Source organism: Ceratotherium simum, chromosome 5, assembly GCF_057802395.1.
Source record: "Ceratotherium simum simum isolate JZ-2026a chromosome 5, ASM5780239v1, whole genome shotgun sequence".
In the NCBI taxonomy this organism is placed as follows: Eukaryota; Metazoa; Chordata; class Mammalia; order Perissodactyla; family Rhinocerotidae; genus Ceratotherium; species Ceratotherium simum.
In genome coordinates this window covers 61807935-61833537 of record NC_141904.1, presented here as the reverse complement: position 1 = coordinate 61833537, position 25603 = coordinate 61807935, and the positions used below count along the sequence as shown (strand labels likewise).

The window sequence follows — 25603 nt, the reverse complement described above, 5'->3', positions numbered from 1 at the left end:
ACATCAGGACTTAGAGATAAACATTGTTAACCTTCTGGGGATTCAATATCCAGACATCTCTTCACACACATGTAAAAGCTTATATATACAATTTGATGTAAACGGATATATACTATAACTGATTTTGTTGTTGTCGTGTTTTACTCAATAAGACATGGAAATATTGCCTTGTCAATAAATGTAGCTTGGTATCACTGAATCCCACTGTCTCAATGTACTAAAAAATATTGAGTTAAGCTCCCAAATGGGAATGCAGGAACCAAGGGGCCTCCAGAAATCCGTGCTTGTCCCAGACTACGCACCAGAGCACCAGGCCAGGGGTTTGCAGGCTGAGGAGCCGCCTCCTGGCCTAAGGGAAGCACAGGAGGAACAGAAATTTCTCTTCCGCTCTCCATCTCCCTCCACCTCCCTGAGAGGGAGGAGTTTTCTGGGCCAAATCTGGAGGAGGCATTTGCAGAGTACTAGGAGGACCTAGAACAGGGGGTGGCAAACTTCTTCTGTAAAGGGCCAAAAAGTAAATATTTCCTGCTTTGTGGACCATATGGTCTCTGTCACAACCATCCAACTCTGCCTGTGAAGGGCAAAAGCAGCCTCGGCGATATGTAAATGAATGAGTGTGGCTGTGCTCCAATAAAACTTTATTTATGGACACTACATTCCAATTTCATATGATTTTCATGTGTCATGAGATCTTCTTCCTCTGATTCTTTTTCAACTGCTTACAATATAAAAACCATTCCTAGCTTATGGCTGTACAAAAGGTGGTGAGCGAGTTTTGGCCTGTGGTCAGTGGTTGGCTGATCCCAGACCTGGAAGACAAAAGGAGGCCAAACCTTCATTTGAAACACGTTTACCGACTACATTTGTATCCTTAGCACCCAATTCTGCCCTCAGCACAGCTTGAGAGGTCCACTCCTCCACAGAGCTGAGATTCTTCCTAGCACTTAGTACCACGTGGAATTATATGATTGACTTCATTGACGACCTGCAATAAATAATCTACCTCCCCCACTAGAAGGTAAGCTCCATGAGGCTGGCACCTTTTCTGTCTTGTTTGCTATATTATCCTCAGTACTAAAACAGAGTGGGCTCTCAAAATATATTGCCCGAATGAATGGCCTATTGGGTGTATGACATAAAATCCTTAGTCCTTCCCCGGGTCCACGGGTCCTGTGTGACATGACCCCCTCCCACATCTCCAACCTCATCACTTTCCATTTTCCTCCTCACTTACTCATCTCTGGCCAGCCCTCACCCCAGCCTCCTGGAAGATCCGACTTCAACATCATGCTTCCCCTCTGAGGGCTCCTCTGCCTCAGAGTCCCTCTGCTCCCCTCCTCAAAGTGCCCATCACACCACGTCCTCATCATCAGTCCGCCTCTCTTGTCTCTTTGTCTGGCCTGTGAGCACCTCCAGCGCAGGAACCAAGCTCTTTATCACCAGTGCCCCAGGCAGGGCCTCAAAGTTCAGGGATGGGATGAGGGAAGTCATTCTGCTCTTTAGTCAGGGCCACTGATGAAGTCCCCATGTGCAAAATCAGTGCCACACAGTCCATTCCTGGGGTCACCTTCAGGAGCCTCAAGTTCCTCTGAAGATCCTGATCCCAGTCTTTACCTCACACTTTCAGTGAGGGGATGTTTGCTACTCAGAAAAAGCATTCTGAGTATGGAGGTGACAAAAATCCCAGCATGTTGGGCCAGCCTGGTGGCATGGTGATTAAGTTTGCGCACTCTGCTTCAGTGGCCCAGGGGTTGCAGGTTCAGATCCCAGGCGTGGACCTACGCACCGCTCATCAAGCCATGCTGTGGTGGCATCCCATATACAAAATAGAGGAATATGGGCACAGATGTTAGCTCAGGGCTAATCTTCCTCAGCAAAAAGAGAAGGACTGGCAACAGATGTTTGCTTAGGACCAATCTTCCTCACCAGAAAAAAAAAATTCCAGCATGCGTGGCGGCTGGGGAGGTGAGATGACCAGATGCCCCCCAAGGAACAGGAAAATAAGCAGACAGCACAGAAGCATGCCTTGTGCTTCCAGGTTTTGCTTGCTCTTTCAGTGACGGAAACTATTTCTTCAAGCAAAATCTCCCTCAAAATTCCAAATATAAAACACACAAAAGCAGTGCTATGGAATTTTATGGAACAGCTTGGAAAAGTGGTATAAACAAGTGTGGGCTTTGGACTCAGACCCATCCAGACCCTCATGTTCTCATCTGTAAAATGCAGGGCCAGGACCCAACAATATCCTCCTCACAGGACTGGGGTGAGGATTACAGAGAACACTGTGGCTAAACCAGCATCTGTGGGCCTGAGGCCTAATGGCACATGCAGGGACAAGCTGCTGGGCTCACACGGTGTTTTACAAATTGGTATATTTTACATATAAAGCTGGATTTTTTAATTGGGCCTGCATGCACACATGGCAGTGGTTACCTGGAGTAGCCTCCCCTTCGGACTGGGAGTGTGTGTTCACATTTGCCGTAGTCCCCACCACTCCCCATTACCTTTACCCAGGCCGCTTCACCCACGGCTGCCTGGCCCCCAAAGCCGGGTATTTTCCACTGGTGTAAAACGGCACCAGGAGCACTGTTGTAGGCACAGAGCGGATGCCCAACACCCTTGACAACGGCCATCACAACTGCACCTAACACAAGGAGCCGGCCAGTCATCTTGACATATCCTTTTGCACAAAATCGAAGCCTTTTAACCAGGCGGGAGGTACCACATTCAGCTCTCTAAACAAATATCCCCTGCGAGGTGCTCCTGACATCAGCCTTCCCCTTCTCAGGGGCCTGATTACATCCCTACCGGTGTCTGATTGCTTTTCACAGGCATCTCGGATGATGCTCGGTGCCAGCTCTGAGAATTTCTGCCTTCATTCTGAACCACATTTAATTATGATCCCAGACTTCGTTAAATAATGAAGAGGCTCCTAGCAGAGCACCCAAGGTCCTCTGATTCTAAATCAATGTCAAGGACACTTTCTCAGTGGTTCCACGAGGAAATGGCAGATTCCCCCACCCTCACCCCAATCCTCTTCATTTTGGGCATTAGATAAATTAGTGATACGTTCTGTGTGCAAGTCAGGTAACTTCCAAGTGCCTTAAACTATTAAAGGTCCTCCCCGGGGAGCCTCCTCGGGGCACCCGCCCCCTGAGTTTCACACCTGTGGCAGCAGGCCAATTATTGACCAGGAGTCAGAGAGACAGCACTGCTCAAACAAAGCAATCTGGTGCCAATTCACTATTTCACAATGCTTGTCAACAGCAACGAAACTGCTGCCTCCTGGGGGGCGGGGGAGGGAGAGCTGTGATATTATATACCACAGAGGGTGGTGTCAGAGGGACAAACTTGGCCTAAGCCAGCTGAGGACCTTGAGGGAGATGCCTCTCCCCAGGGACCTGCCTGGCAGGGAGAGAGAGCAGGAGTATTTCTCCTCTTGAAGCAGAAGGGAACTACTCAGGTGGAACAGAGCCATGAGCCTCGCCTCAGACAGCTTAAATGCCTGTCATTTCTTTATCGCCCCAGCTCAGCTCAAGAACCCTTGAATATGGAGTCCTTTAGGGGAAATTTCCAAAGAAGTGGCCTCAGGGAAGGATTTCTCTTTTTGCAGGGCTGTATCAGAGAGGTCTAGGTAAACACGAAATCCCCCAAAGCAGATCATATCGGACTTCAAACCTGGAATCTCGGTGCTGCTGGGTGTCACCTCCCCGACCCTGCCCAAGAGCTCATGAAAGGGAAAGTGCATGGGCGAAGGTGCCAGGACCAGGAAGGATGAAATTAAAGCAGGACCCCGGCTCTGGCATTTTTGGGATTTACAACATCCAAATAATATCTAGTTGGGGCTGCCAGCTGCCAAGCACATGACGACGGCCAGGCTCCGTGCATTCATCTCAGATGATCCACATAGGCATAACTGAATCCAAGAGGCAGGTTCAATTATTCTCCCCATTAAAGACAAATGGGGACACTGGGGTCCAGAGAGACCAGGACTGGGCCAAGGACACAGAGTAGGAGAAGGGTTCAGAACTGGGACCCAGTCTGTCATATTCCACACCAAAGGGGTGGGGGGCACAAGGGGGTGGGCATGTGCGTTCTATCCACATACACCTCTCACATCTGTTTTCCTATCTGCAAGATGGTAATAAAGATGTCAGGAGGGTTACTTAAAAGGTAAAAACCCTCCCACACAGGCGCTGTGCATCACTACTGCAGGCTCAGGTCCGCGGCTTCTTGGGCGGGTTAACAATCCTTGGCGCAAAAAGCTTCCTTCCCGCTCCCTCTGGCTTCGTGGTCTCTTCTGTTCTCAATGACAGATGAGAGTGTGGGGTTTCTTGACAATTTCCAGAGTAGCCTCCAGCTCCTTCGAGGCCCTCTAAAACTGGATGCAGCCCAGTCACCATTCTGCCCCATCAGAAACGCAAACTAAGCTCGTGGTCCCTCAAGCCATCACGGGAATGCTAGAAATAGATGCGGTGGTGCCAGGGTGCCCACCCGCAAGGCCTTCACTCTGTGCCATTTGGCGCTGACACTGCGAGAAGAACGAGTCCTATCTGATGAGCCTGGCTCCCGGCTGAGTTAGCACTTTTCACAAATTATGTCATCAAATTCTCACAGGAATTTTATGGGGATGCTGGCTTCATCATTACCTCTGTTTCAGAGACTGAGATTCAAGAGGGTCATCCATCCACTTATTCACTCCAGACTCAGACTGCCCTGGTTCTGGACACACGAGTTGTGTGGTCTTGGATAAAGCTTGGGTAAAGGCTTCTGGGATGCATGCATGAAATGCACAAGCACACGCTGATGGATAGGAAAGTGCTGTAAGGAGTAGCTATTGTTTAATATTTATTGAGCACCTGCTGTATGTCAGGACCCTGACCAGGAACTAGGGATAAAGGTGAACTCAAGGTGACATGGTCCTTGACCTGCTATAGATTATGGCCCAGAGGGGAACAGACATCAACCACTTAATCCCCTAAAACAGAGTTCATAACTTGGGGCTCTTTAAGGGGTGCTGGATAGAATCCACAGAAATTTGTGAATTTGCATAGGAAAAAATACACTTTCATTCTCATTAATCTAACTAAAATTTAGCATTTCCTTGTATTTCAAAGGTTGGCAATAAACAGCAGAAGTGTTAGCAGGACTTGTGTGACATCACCAATAGAAATCACAGATGCATTTCTGTCAGATGACAGTTGTTGCCAAGATCTCAAATTTTCCTTCATGCTTATTATTATTTCAAAATTACAATGATTATTAGACCTGTTGCTAGACTTTATAATTTAACGCCTCCATCAAGAAGCAGATAAATTACTATATTACAATTTAATTTTTTTATAATATCCAAGGATAAATGGCTTCCTTTGTAATCTATTATATTTTTATTTTATGCATCAAAAACCGTCAATATGAGAAGAGGTTTATGGGATCCACAGGGGTCCATGGCACCAAAAAGGTTAAATACTCCCAGCACTAAGGATTATGTAATTACATGTTTTTAAGGAAAATATTATAGTAATTCTGTAAAAAGGTTTAATAAAGGACCTTGACTTAGATTTGGGGGTTTGGTTAGGAAAGATTTACCGAGCAGAGTTTGATGTTTGAACTGAAGTCTGAACAATGAGTTAGGTGTTTATAAAGTAAGCAGGAAGGAAGGAAGCTTAGATATATGTCAGACCAAAAAAGCAGCATGTGCAAAGGTCCTGTGATAGAAACATTGGAAAGAAAACAAGCATGGCTGGCAAGCAGAGAATGAGGAGGAGGATGGTCTGAGACTAGGTCTCAAAGCTAGTAAGTGTTGGAGCTGAGTTCATCCCTGGGTGGGTCTGACTCGAGGCCAGAGTTTGCTGGACGGCCACTTTCTCATGATGTGGGAGACCCTGGCACACGGTTGCCCCCAAGTTCCACCAAGCACTAGGACAACTGCTTTCAAGTTTTAAATCTATCGTGTTTTAACTAATGCAAACTGTAACCCATTATGGGATAAGAGAAAATACATATATTGGTCTCTGCCCCGGCACAAAGTTCCTAAAATCCTGGTAATTTCCTAAGTGATAAGAGCACCAGGAGCATCTCTTGTTTTATTATCTGTTCTCTGACCTTGTCCCTGACACAGGGCTCCTAAAACCCTTGTAAATTCCTAAGTGATAAGAGCGCTAGGAGCATCTTTTGTTCTAACAAGGTGACTCTGGCTAGGCTGCAGGATGGGGGCTGGTCACCAGAAAGACAAAGCCATACTTAGAAGCTTGGAATTTTTAGCTCCACCCTCCATTCTCCAGAGAGGGGAGAGGCGCTGGAAATGAAATTAATAATGGAGCGTGCCTACGTGATGAAGCCTCCATAAAAATCCCCAAAGTACAGGGTTCAGGGAGCTTCCAGGTTGGTGAGCATATCCACGTACCGGGAGGGTGGCACACCCCAACTCCACAGGGACAGAAGCTCCTGCACTTGGGACCCTCCCAGACCTCGCCCATGGATCTCTTCATCTGGCTGTTCATCTGTTTGTTGTTAGTGCCACTGAGTCGATTCCAACTCCTAGTGACCTGTGTACAGCAGAGCAGAACCCTGCCAGGTGTTTTGTGCCATCCTCTCACCTTCTGGCGCTGTATAAGACAATGCTCCGCCGCTATTCACAGAGTTTTCACGGCCAATTTTTTTGGAAGTGGGTGGCCAGGTCCTTTTGTCTAGTCTGGAAGCTCCACTGAAACCTGTCCACCATGGGTGACCCTGCTGGTATTTGAAATACCCGTGGCATAGCTTTCAGCATCACAGCAACACACAGCGGCCACTGTATGACAACTGATAGATGGGTGGTGTGGTTCTCTGACTGGGAAACAAAACCGGGCTGCAGTGGTGAGAGGAGAGAATCTTAACCACTAGACCACCAGGGCTAGTCTGTTCATCTATATTCTTTATCACATCCTTTAATAAACTAGTAAGTGTAAGTAATGGTTTCCCTGAGTTCTGTGAGCCATTTTAGTAAATTCATCAAACCCGAGGAGGGGCTTGTGGGAACCTCTGATTTGTAGCTAAGTCAGACAGAAGTCGTGGGTAACCCAGGGACCCATTACTTACAATTGGCATCTGAAGTGGGGTGGGAGCAATCTGGTGGGACTGAGCCCTTTACCTGCGAGATCTGATGCTATCTGTAGGTAGATAGTGTCAGAATTGAGTTAAATTATAGGAGACCCAGGTGGTGTCACAGACAACTGTTTGTTGTGGGGAAAAGCCTCCACACTTTTGGTGACTAGAAGTGGCAGCAGTGAAGTGTTCCATGTGAAAGCGAAGGAGAAACACAGGAGGTGGAGAACTGGGCTTTTCCCGGTGCAGGAGGGAGAACCATTCAGTTTTTCTAATACACCTGTGGAGTTTTTTCTACACCATCCAATGGCAGCCCCTCCATTCCCATGAACAAGCCCTGGCGTGCAATTCAGTTTCTCAGCCAACAACTGAGTATTAGATGCTCCGTGTGGCAATTACCATGGAAGACAGAAAATTTGAAAATGCTTTCTGATCCCGTCAGCTGTCTCTGCTGTACGTATAACAGAGCCACATGCTCAGAAAACAACAGCAGCAGCCAGTGTCTGGGAAGGCAGAGGCAGAAATTCAATTCTCCAGTCCTCCAAGCACGCGATTTTGACTTTCCCACCTTATGCTACTCCTGACCTCTCCTCCCTCCTTGGAGTCTTTTTTCTACACGCTATCCCTCTTCCTCTGAGAGCTAAAGGCCATGGGAGGTGTCCCTGTCCTGTGCAGGAAAAAGCATTGTTCAGCTCGGCACTAAGGGAGGTGGCAAAGTTCAGAATGATGCATCTTCCCAGCCCCACTTTACAATAGCTGCTTCTCGGACACTGGGTGGAAGGCTGGATTCCATGTACCCTAGGGACCCTCCCTCCCTTTCAACTTTAAGATGCTGTGATTTCCTGCCAAAAGGGCAAAATGGACCTATCCCACCTTAATTAAGCACAGCATCCTTTCCACGTGGTATCTATTAACTTCCACCTTCTCCCACTGCCTTGTTCTAGTCATGGGCTCCAACTGGAGGTCTGTACCAGAGACCAGGGTGCAGGTCTACGGTGGACAAATGTCCAGGGCCCTTGTACTGGAGCTGGGTTTTCTCTGGCTGAGTCTCCTATTTCCCACCGCTTGAGATGATGGGATGGCCCCCTTTATTATGAAGAAACACCTGGTCACTTAGAGTCCAATAGCTGCCCTCAGCAATGCATGATTGACATCTAAACACTATCCGAGATCTAAGATCCCGTGAGTTGTCTTTACAAGTGATCCCAACAGCCATGTCAAGTGATCAACTAGTGACTCACACTGATGGGTTTCGCTAGGCTTTTATTTAAATTATTGAGTCTAGATAATTATGATCCAATAGGTCAGGGTGCCCTCATATGTTTCAATATAAAATACTTTTTCCTTAAAATATTTTTCCTCTTAGAATTAGGTATTACCAAATATATCACCAAATATGGTGATACCTAATATGGTACCCTACTATATTTAAAGGAGTATCTTGGGTCTTGCCCAATATTCACCTTATTAGCTTTGAGTCTCTGACTCCTCCTTGGCATCTGCCTCTCTTATTTGTTCTTAGTTCTGGTTCGGGGGGGCATAGGATGAGCTCCATTATTTGGATTCCAACCTCATTTCAACCCCCAGATATGGCATCTGCACCAACTGGTCATTTGGTAAGGATGGCCCTATATGGTATGGTTCTAGGGTGCTGGGGACTGGCCTCAAGCAGCCCCTCCTGGGCTTGGTCAGGAGGACCCAACAGAAGAACAGGGAGCCCGCCACTTGCATGGAGAGACCAGCCTGTGAACAGGCAGTGTCCCCAGTGGGCCCCAGTTGAAAATCACCTATGCAGACCATAGGAGGAAATGAGCCACCTCGGCCTGGTCTCTTGGCTGCCTCCAGTATACAGGTCCACGTGCTCTGAGGAGATTGGCCTTCTAGTTGGCTGGTGAAAACCAACAGCTTTAAATGGTTAGTACATTTCTCAGTGAGAAGGTTTCTCTCTTCTGGGAAGCCTCTCCTGATGCCAGCCCAGAAGCATAGAAACTGCAGGGTTCCATGCCCTTGATATTATACCTGTTAGCATTCAGTGTCAGACATATAGACAGCACCTTCTCAACAGAGGCAGAGATTTGAAATGGGACAGCCAAGATTCTCATTTCAGTCCATGCTAGTGCTTTGGCATCATAACATCCGTCCAGAGAGGGCCCAGGAGTGAAGCCAGTAACCATGATGACCACTAGCTGTGCTGAGAAGGAAAGAGAACAAGATAATTCAAGAGGACTCAACATGGGCGCCCACTCCTGTGCCTTTACACATAGTCTGATTCTCAGGCCTCAGGGGCTGGGGAGCTGAGACCGTTTCTTATGTCATGAGAAAGCCAAGGGTTCTGTCCATGTTCCTTTTACCTGAGGAAAAACAACTTCAACGAACCCGTGTTTGTTTACAGAATAATCAGTAGGAAGAATGGGGAAGACAAACAGTCTGCCTCCCAGCTATATATTCCTCCCATGACTCCAAGGAGATGCACACGAACATCGCGGAGCCTCATGCTTCACGGGTTGTGAATGCTACTCATCGAGAGAAAGGGGAAGTGTGTCGCTCTGGGAGGAAGGATGCTGTTGGTCTTTATTAGTTTCCAGATTGCTGTTCACAAGCACCGTGGTAGCCACACAAATAAACCCAATGTCAGGGAAGATTTTTCTAGACAGTAAAGAAAAGCTGAAGCTGTAGGAGGGTTGCTAAGTCGGCCTTGAAGATCAAACTCTGCCTACCTGCCTGGAGACAAAGGATTAAGTAATTAGGTAATATTTATAAAGTGTGAAAACGATAGATGGCCCCTGGCATCTGTTAACAATATCAGCTCAACAGCTCCCCAGCCATAAGGCAGTTCTGCCTGGGGGCCACCTGACACCAGCGCCTGCCACTCTAAGTGCCTCCATTCTCTGCTTTTAGGTGTGGTAGTGCACCTATTCCTTGGGACGGAGAGGAAAGCTCTCTCTCTGTGGTTTATTAAGATGAATGCTTCCATCCAGGTGGCTTATGGTCAAAGCGGAAGATGGCTTTCCAAATCCCAAGAGCCTCTCTGATTCAGGTATCGGGGGCAGGGAATCCTACTCCACATGCCTGGATATGCTCCTCCCATAAGAGCACCCAGCCTGTTCTAGATCATAAATGCCCCAACTGTGTCATCCATCCATCCAATCCAATATTTACTGAGGAGCCAACAGTGAGCACTGCACTCTCTCTCCAAAAAAAGAAAAGAAAAGAAACAGTTTCACCCCTCATGGAGCCTATGTGGTAACGGGAGATCTAGATATTAGGGATAAAACCAAAAATCACAGAAATTAATGTAACATTCCAACTGTGGGAAGTGCTGCAAGACAAAGGTACTGGTGCCCTAATGCAAATGGCTGGGCCGAGGCAGCCAGGAAACTTCCCTGGGGAAGGGACCATAAAGCTGAGCTGTGAAGGCTGAGAGGGGTCAGTTAGGCACAGAGGTGAGGCAAGGGCCTTCCAGGCAGAGGGAACAACCTGCTGGGACTGAAGGGTGGCTGGTGGACTGAAGTGCAGGATGCCAAGGGAAGTGAAGTGCAAGATGGGGCTGGAGAGGGGGACGGCACGTGTGGATTGTGTTAAGGATTGTGGATTTCACTGGAAAGGTTTTAACAAGTTCAAACAGCCTGGCTTTTCACTTCTACCAGGAAGAGAGCATGGTCCCCTTATTCTGAAATATTCCAGTGATCACGCCACATGTAACAGGTTGTCCTGAGCATAGAAAGAAGCCACTGCTGACCCACTGACAAGAAAGTACCATTAAGTACAGAGTACTTCCCATGTCCCAGGCTCTGTACTATTTGTTCCCTACACTGTCTCATTTAAAAGGTCACAAGCCAAGGAGGGAGGTGTGACTGTTATCTCTCTTCTACAGAAAAGGAAACCAAAACTTAGATATTAACTTGAGCAACGTCACACAGAAGTAAATGGTTGGCTTAGAATTTTAGTCCAGGTTTGCTTGACTATATTCTTATATAGAATCTATATATAGAATCTATAGACTCTTATATAGAATCTTATATAGAATCTATATAAGAATATAGACAAAATCTATATTCTTACCCACTGCCATATAGTGTCTCATCATTCATTCATTCATTCATTCATTCAATAAGCAATGACTGCACACCTATTATGTCCTAAGTACCGTGTTAGGCCCTGTTGATTCAAGGATGCACAAGATCCTCAGCCTAGAAGCCTCACCGTCCAGATCAAGTGGGTGCACTGGTCCTCCCATGCACTGGTCCTCCCATGAACTGACCCTGTACATAGGCCTTAGTAGCCTGTGCCCCGAGCACCCAAGAAACCCACCAAAAGCAAGCCAAACAGATAAAGACTGAGCCCTATCTTTAGGAAGAGCCCCCGATTCCTACAAGCAACGTTTAGTTTTAAAGCTCCTTCATTTAGGGAAGGAGTAATAAGCTGTGTTGTTCAAGCCACCTGATGACATCTAAAACAAAGAGGCCACGGGGCTCATGGATTCATTTGGAAGCTGGCAGCCCCTGGGAAAACGGAAAGAATGCTGTGTTTGGACATAAGAGGATCTCAGCTGACATCTCAGCTCTACCGCCTCCCAGCTGAAAGGCTCTGGGTGATGGATCACTTGCTCCCTCTGAGTCTCAGACACCTGAGTGTTAAAGAGAAACAATAATACTGCTTTTCTCTCTTTGCTCACTCCCACCCATCCTCCATCCAAACTGTTAGTAAATCTCAGAGGATCTAGTCCAAAATCCATCCCTAACGGATCACTTCTACCTCCACCAGGATCACCCTTATCTGACCACTGTCATCCTGCCAGGAATATTTCTATTGGCCTCTGTTGGTCTTGCAGATTCCACCCAGGTCTTCTGCAAACATTCTTCACACAACAGTCAGAGTGACGGGTTCAAAAACCTGTTCCACAGCCCTGCTTAAAACCCTCCAGAGGCTTCCCATGGCTGTAAGAATACAATCTTAATTCCTTACCCAGAAAAGTGTATTCCAGACTTGACCCTTGCCCACCCCCTCATGCTAATTCCTATGCCTTAGGGCCTTTGCAAATGACCTTTCCCTCTAAGAACTTGCAGGGCTGGCTCGTTATCACCACCTGCCCCATCCAGGGAAGATCTCTTCCCCACTGTCTCACCACACTCCACACTCTTAGCACACTACCTGATTTGATCTTCTTCAGAACAACACCGAAGCTTTATCATTGGTTGATTTGTTTATTTCTTCCTCCCCACTAAAACATCTCCATGATGAGGGATTCCTCTCCCTTGTTATCCTTTATTGCTAATGCCTACAACTTGTTCATAGTAGATGCTCAACAAACATCTGATAAATGAAAAGTGAATCCTGGCAGAGGTTGTTTTGAGGATTAAATACACCACGTACGAACGAAAAAGGTTAGCATACATCTGGTACACAAAATCCCCTAAACTGCCTTTTAAGGATGCTTCAGGCACAGCTCCTAGAGTCAATAAGCTCTTCAATGGCAGATGAAGACGTCTGATACATGAAAAGAAATTCACTGCCTACAAAACATGAAGCAAAAGTAGTTAATGCTACACTGAATGTCGACGAAGTATCAACTTTATGTCAACCAATCAAAGGGAACTTACACCAACTCTTTAAATATTTACATAAAATTACAGTAATCATGGAATGTCTGAGTGTGGAAAAATGTTTGCTATAATATGGCATGACCTTCAAAATTATGAAAGGATGTTGGAGAGTCTTAAACACAGCCCCACTTTTTGCCTTCTTTCTTACTCACTCCCAAGGTTAGAAAGTAGTAGTGACAAACGATAGTTATTTTTAAAAGAAGGGAGTTGAAAACACTCCATGGGGGCTACATTAAAAATGTGTTTCTCTTAGTACTTTTCTGTGCTGAAGGTTTCTGAAAGTAACAAGATAACTTTTTGGAAGAGTTTCTGGGAGGACATATGCCTACAAAGGAATTAAGTGCTTATATCAGAGCTTCTTTTAATAAGATAAAGTAACTCAAGCTCATTAATCTGGAGTGGAAATGATTAAACTGAAAACAGAACAACATTAGTATTTTCTCCAAAAATAGCAGAAAACCATGATTTCAATGTCAAACTCTTTTAAAAGCAATCATGGATTTACTTCTTTGTTTGCTAATTTGGGTGGAAAATGTGATGCTCCCTCTCAATGTATTTTGATTTAAAATAGGCTAGTTACTTACACCTTCTCACACAGTGGTATGTGTCCTTAAAAACTGCTTTTAAACAAAACAGGAAGCAATCTTTAGCACTGAAAATGTAGCTAAAAAAGGGATCCCTCCATGAGCAGAAGCAAAGACCATCTTCCAAAAAACCAGGCATTGGCTTAGGAGACTGGAGGGCACCCAGGCAGCCCAGTGTCCTCCCCATTTCCTTTGCTTTTATTACATTATACAGTGTCACTTTAATTAAGCCATCAAATCAAATTATCAGATCAAGTGGTTTTGATTCCACTGTGGTCTGAACGGGTTTCGTTAAATTAATAAACCATATGTTTCATGTTGTTGGAAGGAAAGTCGTTTTTCTCCGTTCACTGTTCCAAAAGTCTTCACAATAGAGAGTATTCGGCACGTAATCCCCGAAGGCTCTTCCGTGTGCCCGGGATGTGTCACAGAATAACTGAAATGACAGCCCATTAAATCCTAAAGTCTGTCCAAGTTATTTACCGACAAAGGGCAGAGTGGCAAATTGGATGTCCCTTGAACAATCCACCAAGCCTAAATATTGTTTCCATTTACTGGAACTAAAGCTTCATATTTTTTACGGATGACATCCATTATAAGTCTTTCTTCAGCAAGAATACAATATTAAGATGACTTTTCCCCCCTTTCCTTTGGTGTCTTGCATGGCCATGCATCTTGTGCTTGGCACTGGAAGGCTTGATTCTGTTTTCTCTATTCCAGTCCATCCAATCATGCTGACAGAGGGGCAGGGTGGGGGCACATTAACTCAGGCATCCCCCACAGTGCTGCTCAATGACCATTACTTAATGATCTCAGCCAAAGGAATGAGGTAAAGTGGGGTGCTTATATTCAGTCCATTGAGGCTGTGCTTGCACTTCTGGTGTGAAAGTTGACCAGGTGTTAAGGTGAACTGGTGAGTGGTTGGTTACTAAGTTAACAAACCTCTGATTGGTCCTCGGGTCTTGTAGTAGAATGGGAAAGTAGAACTAGCCAGTGGACACTTTCACAGTCATGGCCGCTACCATCTTTAAGACAGAAAATATTTACCTTAAAGCAAGCCTATGATTAGCTTCCATTTTAGTTTGAGCCATCCCCTAGAGCAGGGGTCAGTAAACTATGGTTCTCAAGCCAAATCTGGCCTGCTACCTATTTTTATAAATTAAGTTTTATTGGAAGACGTTTTCTTTTCTTTTTTTTTTTTTTTAAAGATTTTATTTATTTTATTTTTTCCCCCCAAAGCCCCAGTGGATAGTTGTATGTCGTAGCTGCACATCCTTCTAGTTGCTGTATGTGGGACTCAGCCTCAGGATGAACGGAGAAGCGGTGCCTCGATGCGCACCCGGGATCCGAACCCGGGCCACCAGCATCGCAGCGCGCGCACTTAACCACCAAGCCACAGGGCCGGCCCTGGAAGACGTTTTCTACACCCATTCATTTATAGATTGTCTACGGCTACCTTCAGCTACAGTGGCAGAACTGAGTAGCTGCAACAGAGACCATGTGGCCCACTACCTGGTCCTTAAACTAAGAAGTTTACTGACTCCTGTCCTACGTAATTGATTTATTTTTCTTTCTTCTGTGACAATAGCCCAATAAATGTATAGCTCCATGCTCAACATCATAGCTCTCCTAGGCACTGAAAGCTTCCAGTAATGTTCAGGTAGAAAATACCAATTAGGCTTTGCTCTTTTTGAATTAGCTGAAGATTACAGAATACCATCCTTCTCTTTTTGAAATCTTTTTTTGCAGAAGACTGAAGAGAAAGGGACTCCTCCTTTGTATTGGCTCTTTACTGCTTAGATGTCTAAGATCAATAACCTAAGCTGTCCAGGCTGCCAGATGATTGCCAGCACCTGTAGCTGGTTTTTGGCTTACAGTGCTCTGGAATTACCTGAGTTTTCCTGGGGAAAAAAAGGAGGAGCATTTGGTCGTGTGGACCATGGTTCCATGAAATGTGCATTTAAAAACAAATAGGGACATCATTAGTCATTAGGGAAATGCAAATCAGAACTACAAAGAGATACTACTTCACATCCACTAGAATGGCTAAAACAGAAAAGATGTGTAACAAGTGTTGGTGAGGATGTGGAGAAATTAGAACCCTCATACACTGCTGATGGGAGTGTAAACTGGTGCGGCTGCTTTGGAAAACAGTTTGGCAGCTCTTCAAAACTGTAAATGTAGAGTTACGACATGACTCAGCAATTCTACTTCTAGGTTTATATCCAAGAGAACTGAAAACATATGTCCACACAAAAACTCGAACATGAATGTTCACAGCAGCATTATTCTTAACAGTCAAAAAGTAGAAAAAACTCAAATGTCTACCAGTTGATAAATGGATTACCAAAATGTGGCATATCCATACAATGATATATTATTTGGCCATAAAATGGAATCAAATTCTGATACATGCTTGATTATGGATGAACCTTGAAAATATGATGATAAGTGAAAGAAGCCAGAGACAAAAAGCCATATATTGTATGAATCCTTTTATATGAACTATCCAGAACAAGCACATCCATAGAGACAGAGAGTACATTAGTGGTTGCCTAGGGCTGGGAGGAGTGAGGGACAGGAGAAGGAAAGGGAAAGAGAACAAGGAGTGATTGACTGCTAATCAGTATGGACTTTCTTTCCGGGGGTGATAAAAATGTTTTGGAAGTAGACAGCAGTGATGATTGCACAACTTGTGAATATACTAAAAACCACTGAAGTGGACAGTTTAAAAGAATGAACTTTATGGTATGTGAATTAAATCTCAATAAAGCTGTTATTAAAAAAAAGCAAATGGGGATACAATTCAGCAATAAAAAGAATGCTACTAATACATGCTACAACATGGATAGATCTTAAAATCCTAACACCAAGTGAAAGAGAAAACAGATCAGAGGTTGCCTAGAGTTGAGGACAGAAGAAAGAACTGACTGCAAATGGGCATGAAGGAATTGGATTGTGGTGATGGTTGCACAACAATAAATTTATTAAAAATTATTGAATTGTACATTTACAACAACTGAATTTTAGAGTATGTAAATTACACCTTAAAAAAAGGCTGCAAAAAAATAGAAAACTTTCATATGCTGCTGGCAGAAGTGCAAAGAAGTACATATGATCACTTTGGGAAACTACTGAGCAGTATCTAACCAAATCTGAACAGATATGTGTACTCTAGGCTGCAGTCCTTTTACTCCTGGGTGTGCACCCAACAGAGATGTGTCCAAATGCTCATTAAAAGGTATGTTCAAGAATTTTCATAATCATCAAAACATGGAAATAATCCATATATTCATGTATATTGAAATGGATAAATAAATTCAGGTACAATCACACAAGGAAATTCAGCAATAAAAAAAAAACAAACTACAACTACATGCAACAGTATATAGATGACCCTCAAAACCAGTGCAGAGCAAAAGAAGTGAGACATAAAAGAGGACAAATTAGATGATTCCATCATCTAATGACCAACAGACAAAGCTAATTCATGGTAGTAGTTACCCTTGGCAACGGACAGTGACCAAGAAGAGGGAGACGGAGGTGCTCCTGAGAAGCTGGTGATGTTAGTTTCTTGATCTGGGTGTTTGTTACTCAAGCGTATTCAGTTTGTGAAAATTCATCAAGTTGTACACATATTACGTGTGCACTTTTCCATATGTTACACTCCAATAATATGTTTAAAAAAGAAATAAGACTGCACCTGTAACTCGGCCTCCAGAAAGATCACAAAACATTATTATACACACATCTTAGGAGTCAGCGATGGACACTATGAGAATTGCAACAAAACCTTGCAGGATGAAGAACTGGTTCCCTATATTTAAGGATGGGTCCACGGCTCTGCTCAAATTCAGAGAAAGCCCATTCAGTGGAAGATCTCGCCCACGTTCACAAATTAATGCAACGGAAACCACGATCTTCTCTAACTTTCTTAGGTAACGAGGGCCACGCATTCTCTCTGCACAGCTGAAATATCATAAGCTCAGCCTGTTTTTCAGGAAAGAACTCTGAAACTGTCATAACCTCAGCAATTCTGAGCTCCCAGATCTTGTGCTCACTTGTGGTATAAATTCCTCATCCCGGACACGTCCTCTACATTCACCTCTTACGAAACAGCCAATCCCTAAGAGAACCTCCTTTTCCCAAGCAAGTTCTCTTGGGAGAAAGCTTTCGAATTTGGTCGTTTTCTCTATTTTTAGCTTGGTTAAAAAAACAAAATTAGCCCAAGTGAGGTTTCCTATGCCAGCCCAACCTAAGATATTTTACAGGTTCGTGTGCTTCTTGACCCTCCCATTGTTCTAGCTGACAAGTGACGCCCTTGACAAAGTGTCGGCCCCAAATTACTTGAATCTCAAGCGTTTCTCGATGGATGGAATCTGGCCAGACTAGCCTTTCCTCACCATCCTCAAATGAAACCATACAGATAGGAAGGAAATGGTCACATTCTTAAACTCCCTTTCCTCTTCTTTTTGCTCCTCTTCAGACATACGAGCCTAGAAAATGGGCCCACTCTTATCATCAAAGTACACATCACCGCAGTTATTTGTGGAATAGAATCTCATTTCCCAGTTCCTACAAAGGTCAGATGCCAGTAAACTGGTCTCTTTATTGGGGGCGGGGGCGCTCTTGAAACAAAACCTCCCCAAATGACTTTCCACGCTAAAAATACCACAGTCTACGTCCAGTGTTGATAAAGGACACAAGCTCTTCCCATATTACTCAAATTCATAATTTCGAAGGAGAGCACTGGCTTGAGAAAGATCCATCTTTTCACACTCAAAGAAAATTCCTTCTTATTCCTTCCTCCCTTCTAAGTACTAGGACTTTGATCAGCCTTATTCCTCTAAGTGTTTCCCGAGTTCTAAACCACAATTATGACAAATCGCAGAGCTTGAGGGAGGGCTGCAAGGGTAGAATCAGACTTTCTAGTTTCCTGGGAGAGTCATTCATGTTCATTTCACACGAGAAAGTAGAAATAGAAAAGATTAAGATGCCTGAAATTTATAAACTTCTGTTTATCAGATATGGGAATGAAACTGTTAAATAATAGTTTTAAAAGGCCACGTGGTGTCTAGCTGGAGTGGAGAGCTGGAGGAGATGGGGTTCTTGCCTGGCGAGGATGTTAATAAGAAGACTGCACAGTAGGCTGTTGGGAACAGGTCCAAACTCCTGATCTCAACAGGGAAACAGTTAAAAAGTAAGACACCCAAAAGTTAACTGGTGTTGACGTTACAAGGTAAAGATACAGAGAGAATGACTGATACATTACTAATCAAAAGGGCAATTCTGAACATATCTATTTAACTGAAGTTATTCCCACAACTGCTTCTATTTGTCACCCAGACATGTCTCTTTTAGCAGAGAAACATATGCTCTTAACACCAAGTTCCAACTCTTGGCTGGCTTTGAACTCCTTTTAATTTAAAGTAATTTATGATAAGGAATCTTCCTCCAGGCAATGGCACTTAACTTAATCCAAATATACCTTTAGAGGCTTCTGTCCCCAGTGGATTTTCTAAGAAGTCTGTCATGTCGTGGTTCCAGGCGTCACGGACGGCAGACTTGGACACCATCCTGTCATTCAGAGCCTGCTGTGGTCGAAAGTTATTTCTCAGATACTCAACCGACTTGACGTGGTCTTGCTGCTCTGTGGTGAAGATGGAATAAAAAGCCTCGAGCTGAACAGAGAACCAGAGGAGGGAGGAAAAAAGAACATCGATTAGAAAAGCTATGTGATCCAAAGCTGGGTGAGGGTGACAAGAACACAAAATGGTAGGAAGTGCCCGATGCCAAGTCTGACAAACCCAGCAGGACACAGGCTGCCTGCTGGAATCACTGCCAACGGACTTATCTGGCTGTGGTTTCTGTCCTGCCGACTGACTGGGAAACACTTCCCTGGAAGATGTATAGAACTCTTTTAGTTTGTGTCTCAGACAAGTCTCAGTCTTTCTGCAGTGCCCGCCCTCCCGGCCAGACCTTTAGTTTTATGGGAAGGAGCAGAGAGAGTTTGGTGAAACTGGTAGGTTCTGGAGCCAGACAGCACGGGTGGGAATTGTAGCTCCAGGGGTCAACCACTCCGTGACCCTGAGAAAGTTGCTTAACTTCTCTAAGCCTCTATTCTTCCTCAATAAAATGGTGATAATTGTAGCAGCATCTACTTGATAGGGTTTGTGTCAGCATTAAATGAGATAATCCATGTACAACGCTTAAAACAGTTCCTGGCACATAAGAGCTCAATAAATATTAGTGATTTAATTCTTACTAAGCATCTTCTTAAATACTAGAGATCCAGTTTAGCAAGGCTGCTAAGTCACGAAGTTGCTAAATGCAGGGCCTGCAAGTTAAACTGCCCAAGTTCAACATGTACCAGATGGGTAATCATGGTTAAACTACTCAAGCTTTCTGTAACTCAAGGTTCCTCATCTATACAACAGATACAATACTAGTATCTGTCTTATAAGGTTGTTGAAAAGAGTAAAATCTATGTGAATTACTTAGCCCCTAGTAAGCCCTCAGTAAAGATTAGCTGCCATCACTATTATTAATATCATTAAGAAACATTTTCCACACAACTGCTGACCAACTCTTATGGAAAAGCAAAGAAAAAAAAAATTCAGGACTCCAGTATCATATTTCTATCATCAAAAAGGATTTTTTGTGGCCTTCAACCTTCTGCTCATTAAAAAAAGTCATTCTATTATATAAGAGGAATGAAGCAGGGGCTAGATGGTAGAGATTTGTTCTCAATGGACCACAAAGTTATTCTTGTCACCAAAGAAATGGACTATAATCTAAAATGCCCAGCCATCAAAAATAGTAACTCCTTGAGGTGGGGGAAGAGAATAAAATGAAGAAGAGAAAAACTGAATGAACTCTCTCTGGTCCATCAGCTACTGGAATGCCAAATCAGAATGCTTTCTGCAGGAGAGAATTACAAGGTGAGTGGTGTTAGACAGATGCTTCCCAAGCAGGCATTGAGTGGCTGCCTTAGGCTTTGGGGGACCAGAAGGCAGCGAACAGCAACATATAAAATAAATAAGAGAATTACTAGCTGGATTTCTGGATGGTCATCTTGAGGCCTGAAACTAACCCCAGTGTTTCTCAGCCTCAGAGAATGATGCAGAAAATGACCTGCTTCTAGTAGGAAACACTCTCTTTTTGCATGAGAAAGCAATGAATTTATATAGCGACTTTAGCTAAGAAAAATCATTTAAGTATACAGATTCACGTATCATTCCACCTCCCATCCAAATCTCTTCAAATGTAAAGTGATAACAAACCCTGAAACCTTTTCTGTTTTTTCATGGAGGTAGTAGAACGAGGATGGTCTCTCAAACAGCCTAAAAGCAAAAGCAGCCCGTGATTCCAGTGTTATTCCAATTCTCTACTAGTCACGTTAACTTCTTTTCTCCTAACAACTCATGTGGTCTCTATTTAGGATTTGCCTTTCTTCCCATTCTTCCTTCTGATGTTCCTTCTTTATTTACAGTGAAGGGAGAAAGGCAATAAAAGCAGAAAAAACAAGAAAATTGGACTGTTTGTCCAAACGTGACCCACTCAGTTGAAGATAATTGGAGGTGTTGATAAAAAAAATCACCTCAACCTAGCGATGTGTACTTACTTGACAGGACTACCCAAATCAGAACTGAATGCAACCAAAAATGAAAGAAGGTTTCAGATTTTCTTAGAGAAAATAACTTTTTTTTTTTTTTTTTTAAGATTTTATTTATTTATTTTTTTCCCCCAAAGCCCCAGCGGATAGTTGTATGTCATAGCTGCACATCCTTCTAGTTGCTGTATGTGGGACACGGCCTCAGCATGGCCGGAGAAGCGGTGCGTCGGTGCACGCCCGGGATCCAAACCCGGGCCGCCAGCAGCGGAGCGCGTGCACTTAACTGCTAAGCCACCGGGCCGGCCCGAAAATAACTTCTTAAAATTAGATGAGAGGAATTAACAAAGACCCTCTGGAGACAGTCTGAGGAAAGACCAACCAAAATGATTGAAGTGATGGAGGATAATTCCTGTGTGAAAAAGTTAAAGGAAGTGGAATTGTTTAGCCTGAAGAAAAGGCAAGTAAGGAGTAACTTGATTAAAGGTCCCTATATGTGGAAGATGCTGACCAGCTCTTCTCCATATCTAGAGAAGGCCAGATAAGAGGAAAGTGGCTTAAATTAAAGCCTGAGAGACGTGAGCTGAATGGAGGGAGGACTTCCTTAACTTTCAGGGTGATTTTTTAAAAAAATCGATGGGGCTGCCATATATAGCAAGTTAGACCGGAAATTTTCGAGAAGAGACAGCCATCTGTCCTGAAGTAGTTTAATCTCTGAGATGCCAGCAAAGGAGGGCCTAAGAGACTGTCTCAGCAAGACGACTCCGAGGTTTGTTTATTCTCTAGACTACGTGCTTCTTTCGCAGCTAGCATTTAGGTCTCCTAAAAAGTTTATTTCTGATGTCTCAGGAAAGAATTAGTCATATAACTGTAAAAAGAGGCAGGTTCTGAATTTAACACAAAAATGCTTTCGCTGAAACTGCTCTTACAGCTTAATGACACGCTTAGCCTTAAAAGCTCGGCCACTTTCTTGTCATTAACTCAACCTGCCCCAAGATTTTGAAGGAAGGATGTGATGGTTCTGAGAGTGAACTGATGACCTGAATGTTATATTGTCAACTGGATCATAGCTTTGCTTGACAGTCACACAAAAGAGGAAGAGGAGGACAAGTTCAGCAGACTCATCAAATGTCCTTCGGTCGGTTGGCAGCGTTCAGGAAAACTCTGTCATTCCTCTATGAATGAAAATTGCCAGTGCCTTCTCTCGTTGGCAACTGGCACGCTTGGCCATTGAGTGGAAACTCCCATGACCCCTGGATTGGCAAGGGGAGTCTACGTATTTCACTTCGGCAGGTGAGCAGCGATCATCTGGGCCAGAAATCTACTGACACATCACTACACAGCTGCTTCAGGTTGTCCCTTGATCCTTACCCTTGCCTTGCAACTCAACTCGCTAAAGGTGAAACTAACCACCAGGTGGACCTCCACTTGTTTAATTCCAAGGGATGCCATGTACAGGGACGACAATGAGAAGCTGCCTCCTAGACTTGTGCAACATGGCAGTCCTGCATAACGCTGGACCCGTAGAACAAACTTCAGTAAGTTGTGTCAAGTTGTGTCTCTCTGGGCCTCTGACAGGACCACATGTTTGGTGCTTACTCTCCGACTCTTCTAGATCTGCCCCACAGTGATCCTGTTAAAATGTACATGAAATCACGTCACATCTCTGTTCAACACCTTTCGACAGCCTCCCATTCTCACGGTGGGGCCCTGATGAGCTGGCCTGTGCCTATTCTCCAACCTCAAAGCTCTTACTCTCACTACCTGGGTTCAAAATATTGTTTTGAAGCCCTACTTGCTAAATGTGTGACCTTGGTCAAGGTAATGTTTCTGTGCTTCAGTTTCCTTACTTGTACAATAGAGATAACATCATTACCTACCTCATGTGGTTTTTCTTACTAGTAAATGAGCTACTATAGATAAAGCATTTGGACTAACTCCTGGCACACAGCAGGTGCTCATTAAGTATTATTATCATCACTATTACTACTACTATTATTACTTTATGAGGAATGTGGTAACTATGATTGTGCTCTAAGCTTCCAACACCTGTAAGATGCTCTATCTGCTTCTTCCTCCTTATAATGTACATTTATCAAACTCATTATGTGACAGGTACTTTGTTATGCACTTTACAAACATTACTTTGGTTTCTAACATTTTTAGTTTCAAACAATGATATTAAAGTAACATTATTGGGCCGGCCCCGTGGCTTAGCGGTTAAGTGCTCGTGCTCCGCAGCTGGCGGCCCGGGTTCGATCCCGGGCGCGCACCGACACACCGCTTCTCCGGCCATGCTGAGGCCGCGTCCCACATACAGCAACTAGAAGGATGTGCAGCTATGACATACAACTATCTACTGGGGCTTTGGGGGAAAAATAAATAAATAAAATTAAAAAAAAAAAAAGTAACATTATTAAAAACACTATTATTATATCACTAACACTAGCAGCTAATATTTACTGAGTGTTTATTACATGCAAGGCATTGTGCTGAGAGTGTTATGTGCTTTCTCTTACTTAATATTCATAAAAATTCCAAAACAAAGGTGGTATTATCATATGATTATTATTATTTTTCACTTATGAGGAAACTGGGCTTAGAGACATTAAGCAACTTGCCCAAGAACCAAGAGGTGAAGTGAGGATTAGAAACCTAGGTCTGTGTGATTCTGTTTTTCATGCTTTCAGTCACTTGATGCCACATGCATAAACAGCCCTCAGCATTATTCACTGAAAGAGTAACACTGCAGTGGAAAAGTTGAATGTGATGATAGTAGAAGTCCCTAAAATTCCTTTTAGGCCCTTCCACGCAGCACATCCACCACTGGTAACATAAAACTGCTTGCACTTTTCTGCACAGGAAACACAGAAAGAATTGGGAACCGTGAAAAAGATGGCAGGTGCAAGGAAAAAATGCTCCCACCTCACAAAGCCTGCACTTTTATTCACCTTACTCTTTTCCGGAGGCAGGTAATAAACACACTCGGATTTATCTTTACTTTAATATAACTAATGAAGTCTTTATCATTTAGTAAAAATAAATGAAAGTTTTTATTTCCATCATATTAAACTGACTTTTTAAACTTTTGAAGTGAACATGTAAAACATTTCTTCCTTTTATCCCTGTTTGGGGAGTTGTAATTGCATTTTAACTGGTGCTGTTTCAAGAACAATTTTAACCTTGAATTGCAAATGTGTTGGCTGGAAGTGTATATAAATCATTTCAACTTAGTTTTTATTAGAAAAATATTAAAGAGAATAATTAGTTTTTAATCTGTCGGTTCGAATCAAAGGAAAGTTGAAATCTATTCATGCCATTCATGTGCAGCAAGAGCTCTCATCCATAAGACATGGGGAGGGGACCGTCGTGGCTGAAGGGGGGAAATGAGAGAAAATCAAAAGTAATATAATTATGAACCATTAAAAGGCTGATGTGTATAATATTTTATAGGATGGGGCTATTAAACAAAGCCATAATAAGCATAATAATAGACTCCAGGGTAAGCATTAGGAACTGAAATGTCACACCTAAGGTCACAGAAACTCTTTGGCTTCACCATACATTTGAAGAGTGACAGGGCAGGCCCTGTTTTGTTGCCTCCTTATTAAAAACGACAATAATGATGGAATATTAAATTCCCAATAGCCTGGAGCATCCCAAGTTTTACTTATTGAACCATGGCTGCAAAAATAAAACTCGAGGCCGGCCCCGTGGCTTGGTGGTTAAGTGAGTGCGCTCCGATGCTGGTGACCCGGGTTCGGATCCCGGGCGCGCACCGAGGCACCACTTCTCTGTCCATCCTGGGGCCGAGTCCCACATACAGCAACTAGAAGGATGTGCAGCTATGGCATACAACTATCTACTGGGGCTTTGGGGGGAAAAAATAAATAAATAAAAAATCTTTAAAAAAATAAAAATAAAAAAAATAAAACTCGACAATAGCTAGCAACTACGTGGCCATGTCCCCCTGTAGTGACAGACAGTTATGCACGAAGGCAATTATAGAAAGGCCTTCTACAGCAACAAAAGGATTTAACCATAATTAACAAAAAAGCTGTCTGTTGTGGATTAATAATGACACCTTCACCCCACCATTTAAGAAACCTTCTTTATTCACGTGCACTGCATATTATGTAGTGTTGGGATAGAAACATTCTGAATTATGTGATTCATTAATTGTTGTGGCCTGGAGATAAGCATAAGAGCTGCAGTAGCCAGTAGCCATATGTGGCTACTCCACTAGAAATGTGGCTAGTCCTACACATTGAAATGATAATATTGTGGATATACTGGGTCAAATAAAATATATTATTAAAATTAATTTCACCTGTTTCTCTTTACATTTTTTAATGTGGCTCCTAGAAAATTTAAAACAATGGATGCGGCTTGTGTTTTATTTTTACTGGAGAGTGTTGCCCTAGAGGCTTGGTGATCACTTAATAACGGCAACCAAAAACCCACCTAGTATCTCCCTAGCACTTCCTGCAGTGCCAGGCAGTCTAGGCATTCTACACACATTCCATCATTTAATCTTTGTAATGACTCCATGAGGTGGGTATTATTATCATCCCCATTTTACAGATGAAAATCGAGGTACTGAGTAGCAGAGTAGTTGAGTAATTTAGCTGAAGAATGGAGCCCGGAATGGAACCCAGGCAGTTTGGCTCCAAATGGAACATAGTCTTAATTCAAAAGAGCTGCTCCACCCTTTATGA

At 43.7% G+C, this 25603-nt stretch overlaps 1 protein-coding gene across 5 annotated transcripts in view; it reads right to left on the bottom strand.

The window, feature by feature from the left end:
- The window catches only part of PTPRG (protein tyrosine phosphatase receptor type G), a 687787-nt gene that overhangs the window by 108721 nt on the left and 553463 nt on the right, over positions 1 to 25603 (bottom strand). For all 5 annotated transcript variants that reach the window (XM_014793421.2, XM_087431273.1, XM_004419875.3 and 2 more), the window contains one exon: positions 18762 to 18954. In XM_014793421.2, coding sequence (XP_014648907.1) covers positions 18762 to 18954 — 193 coding nt within the window. The remainder of the gene's footprint in view (positions 1 to 18761; positions 18955 to 25603) is intronic.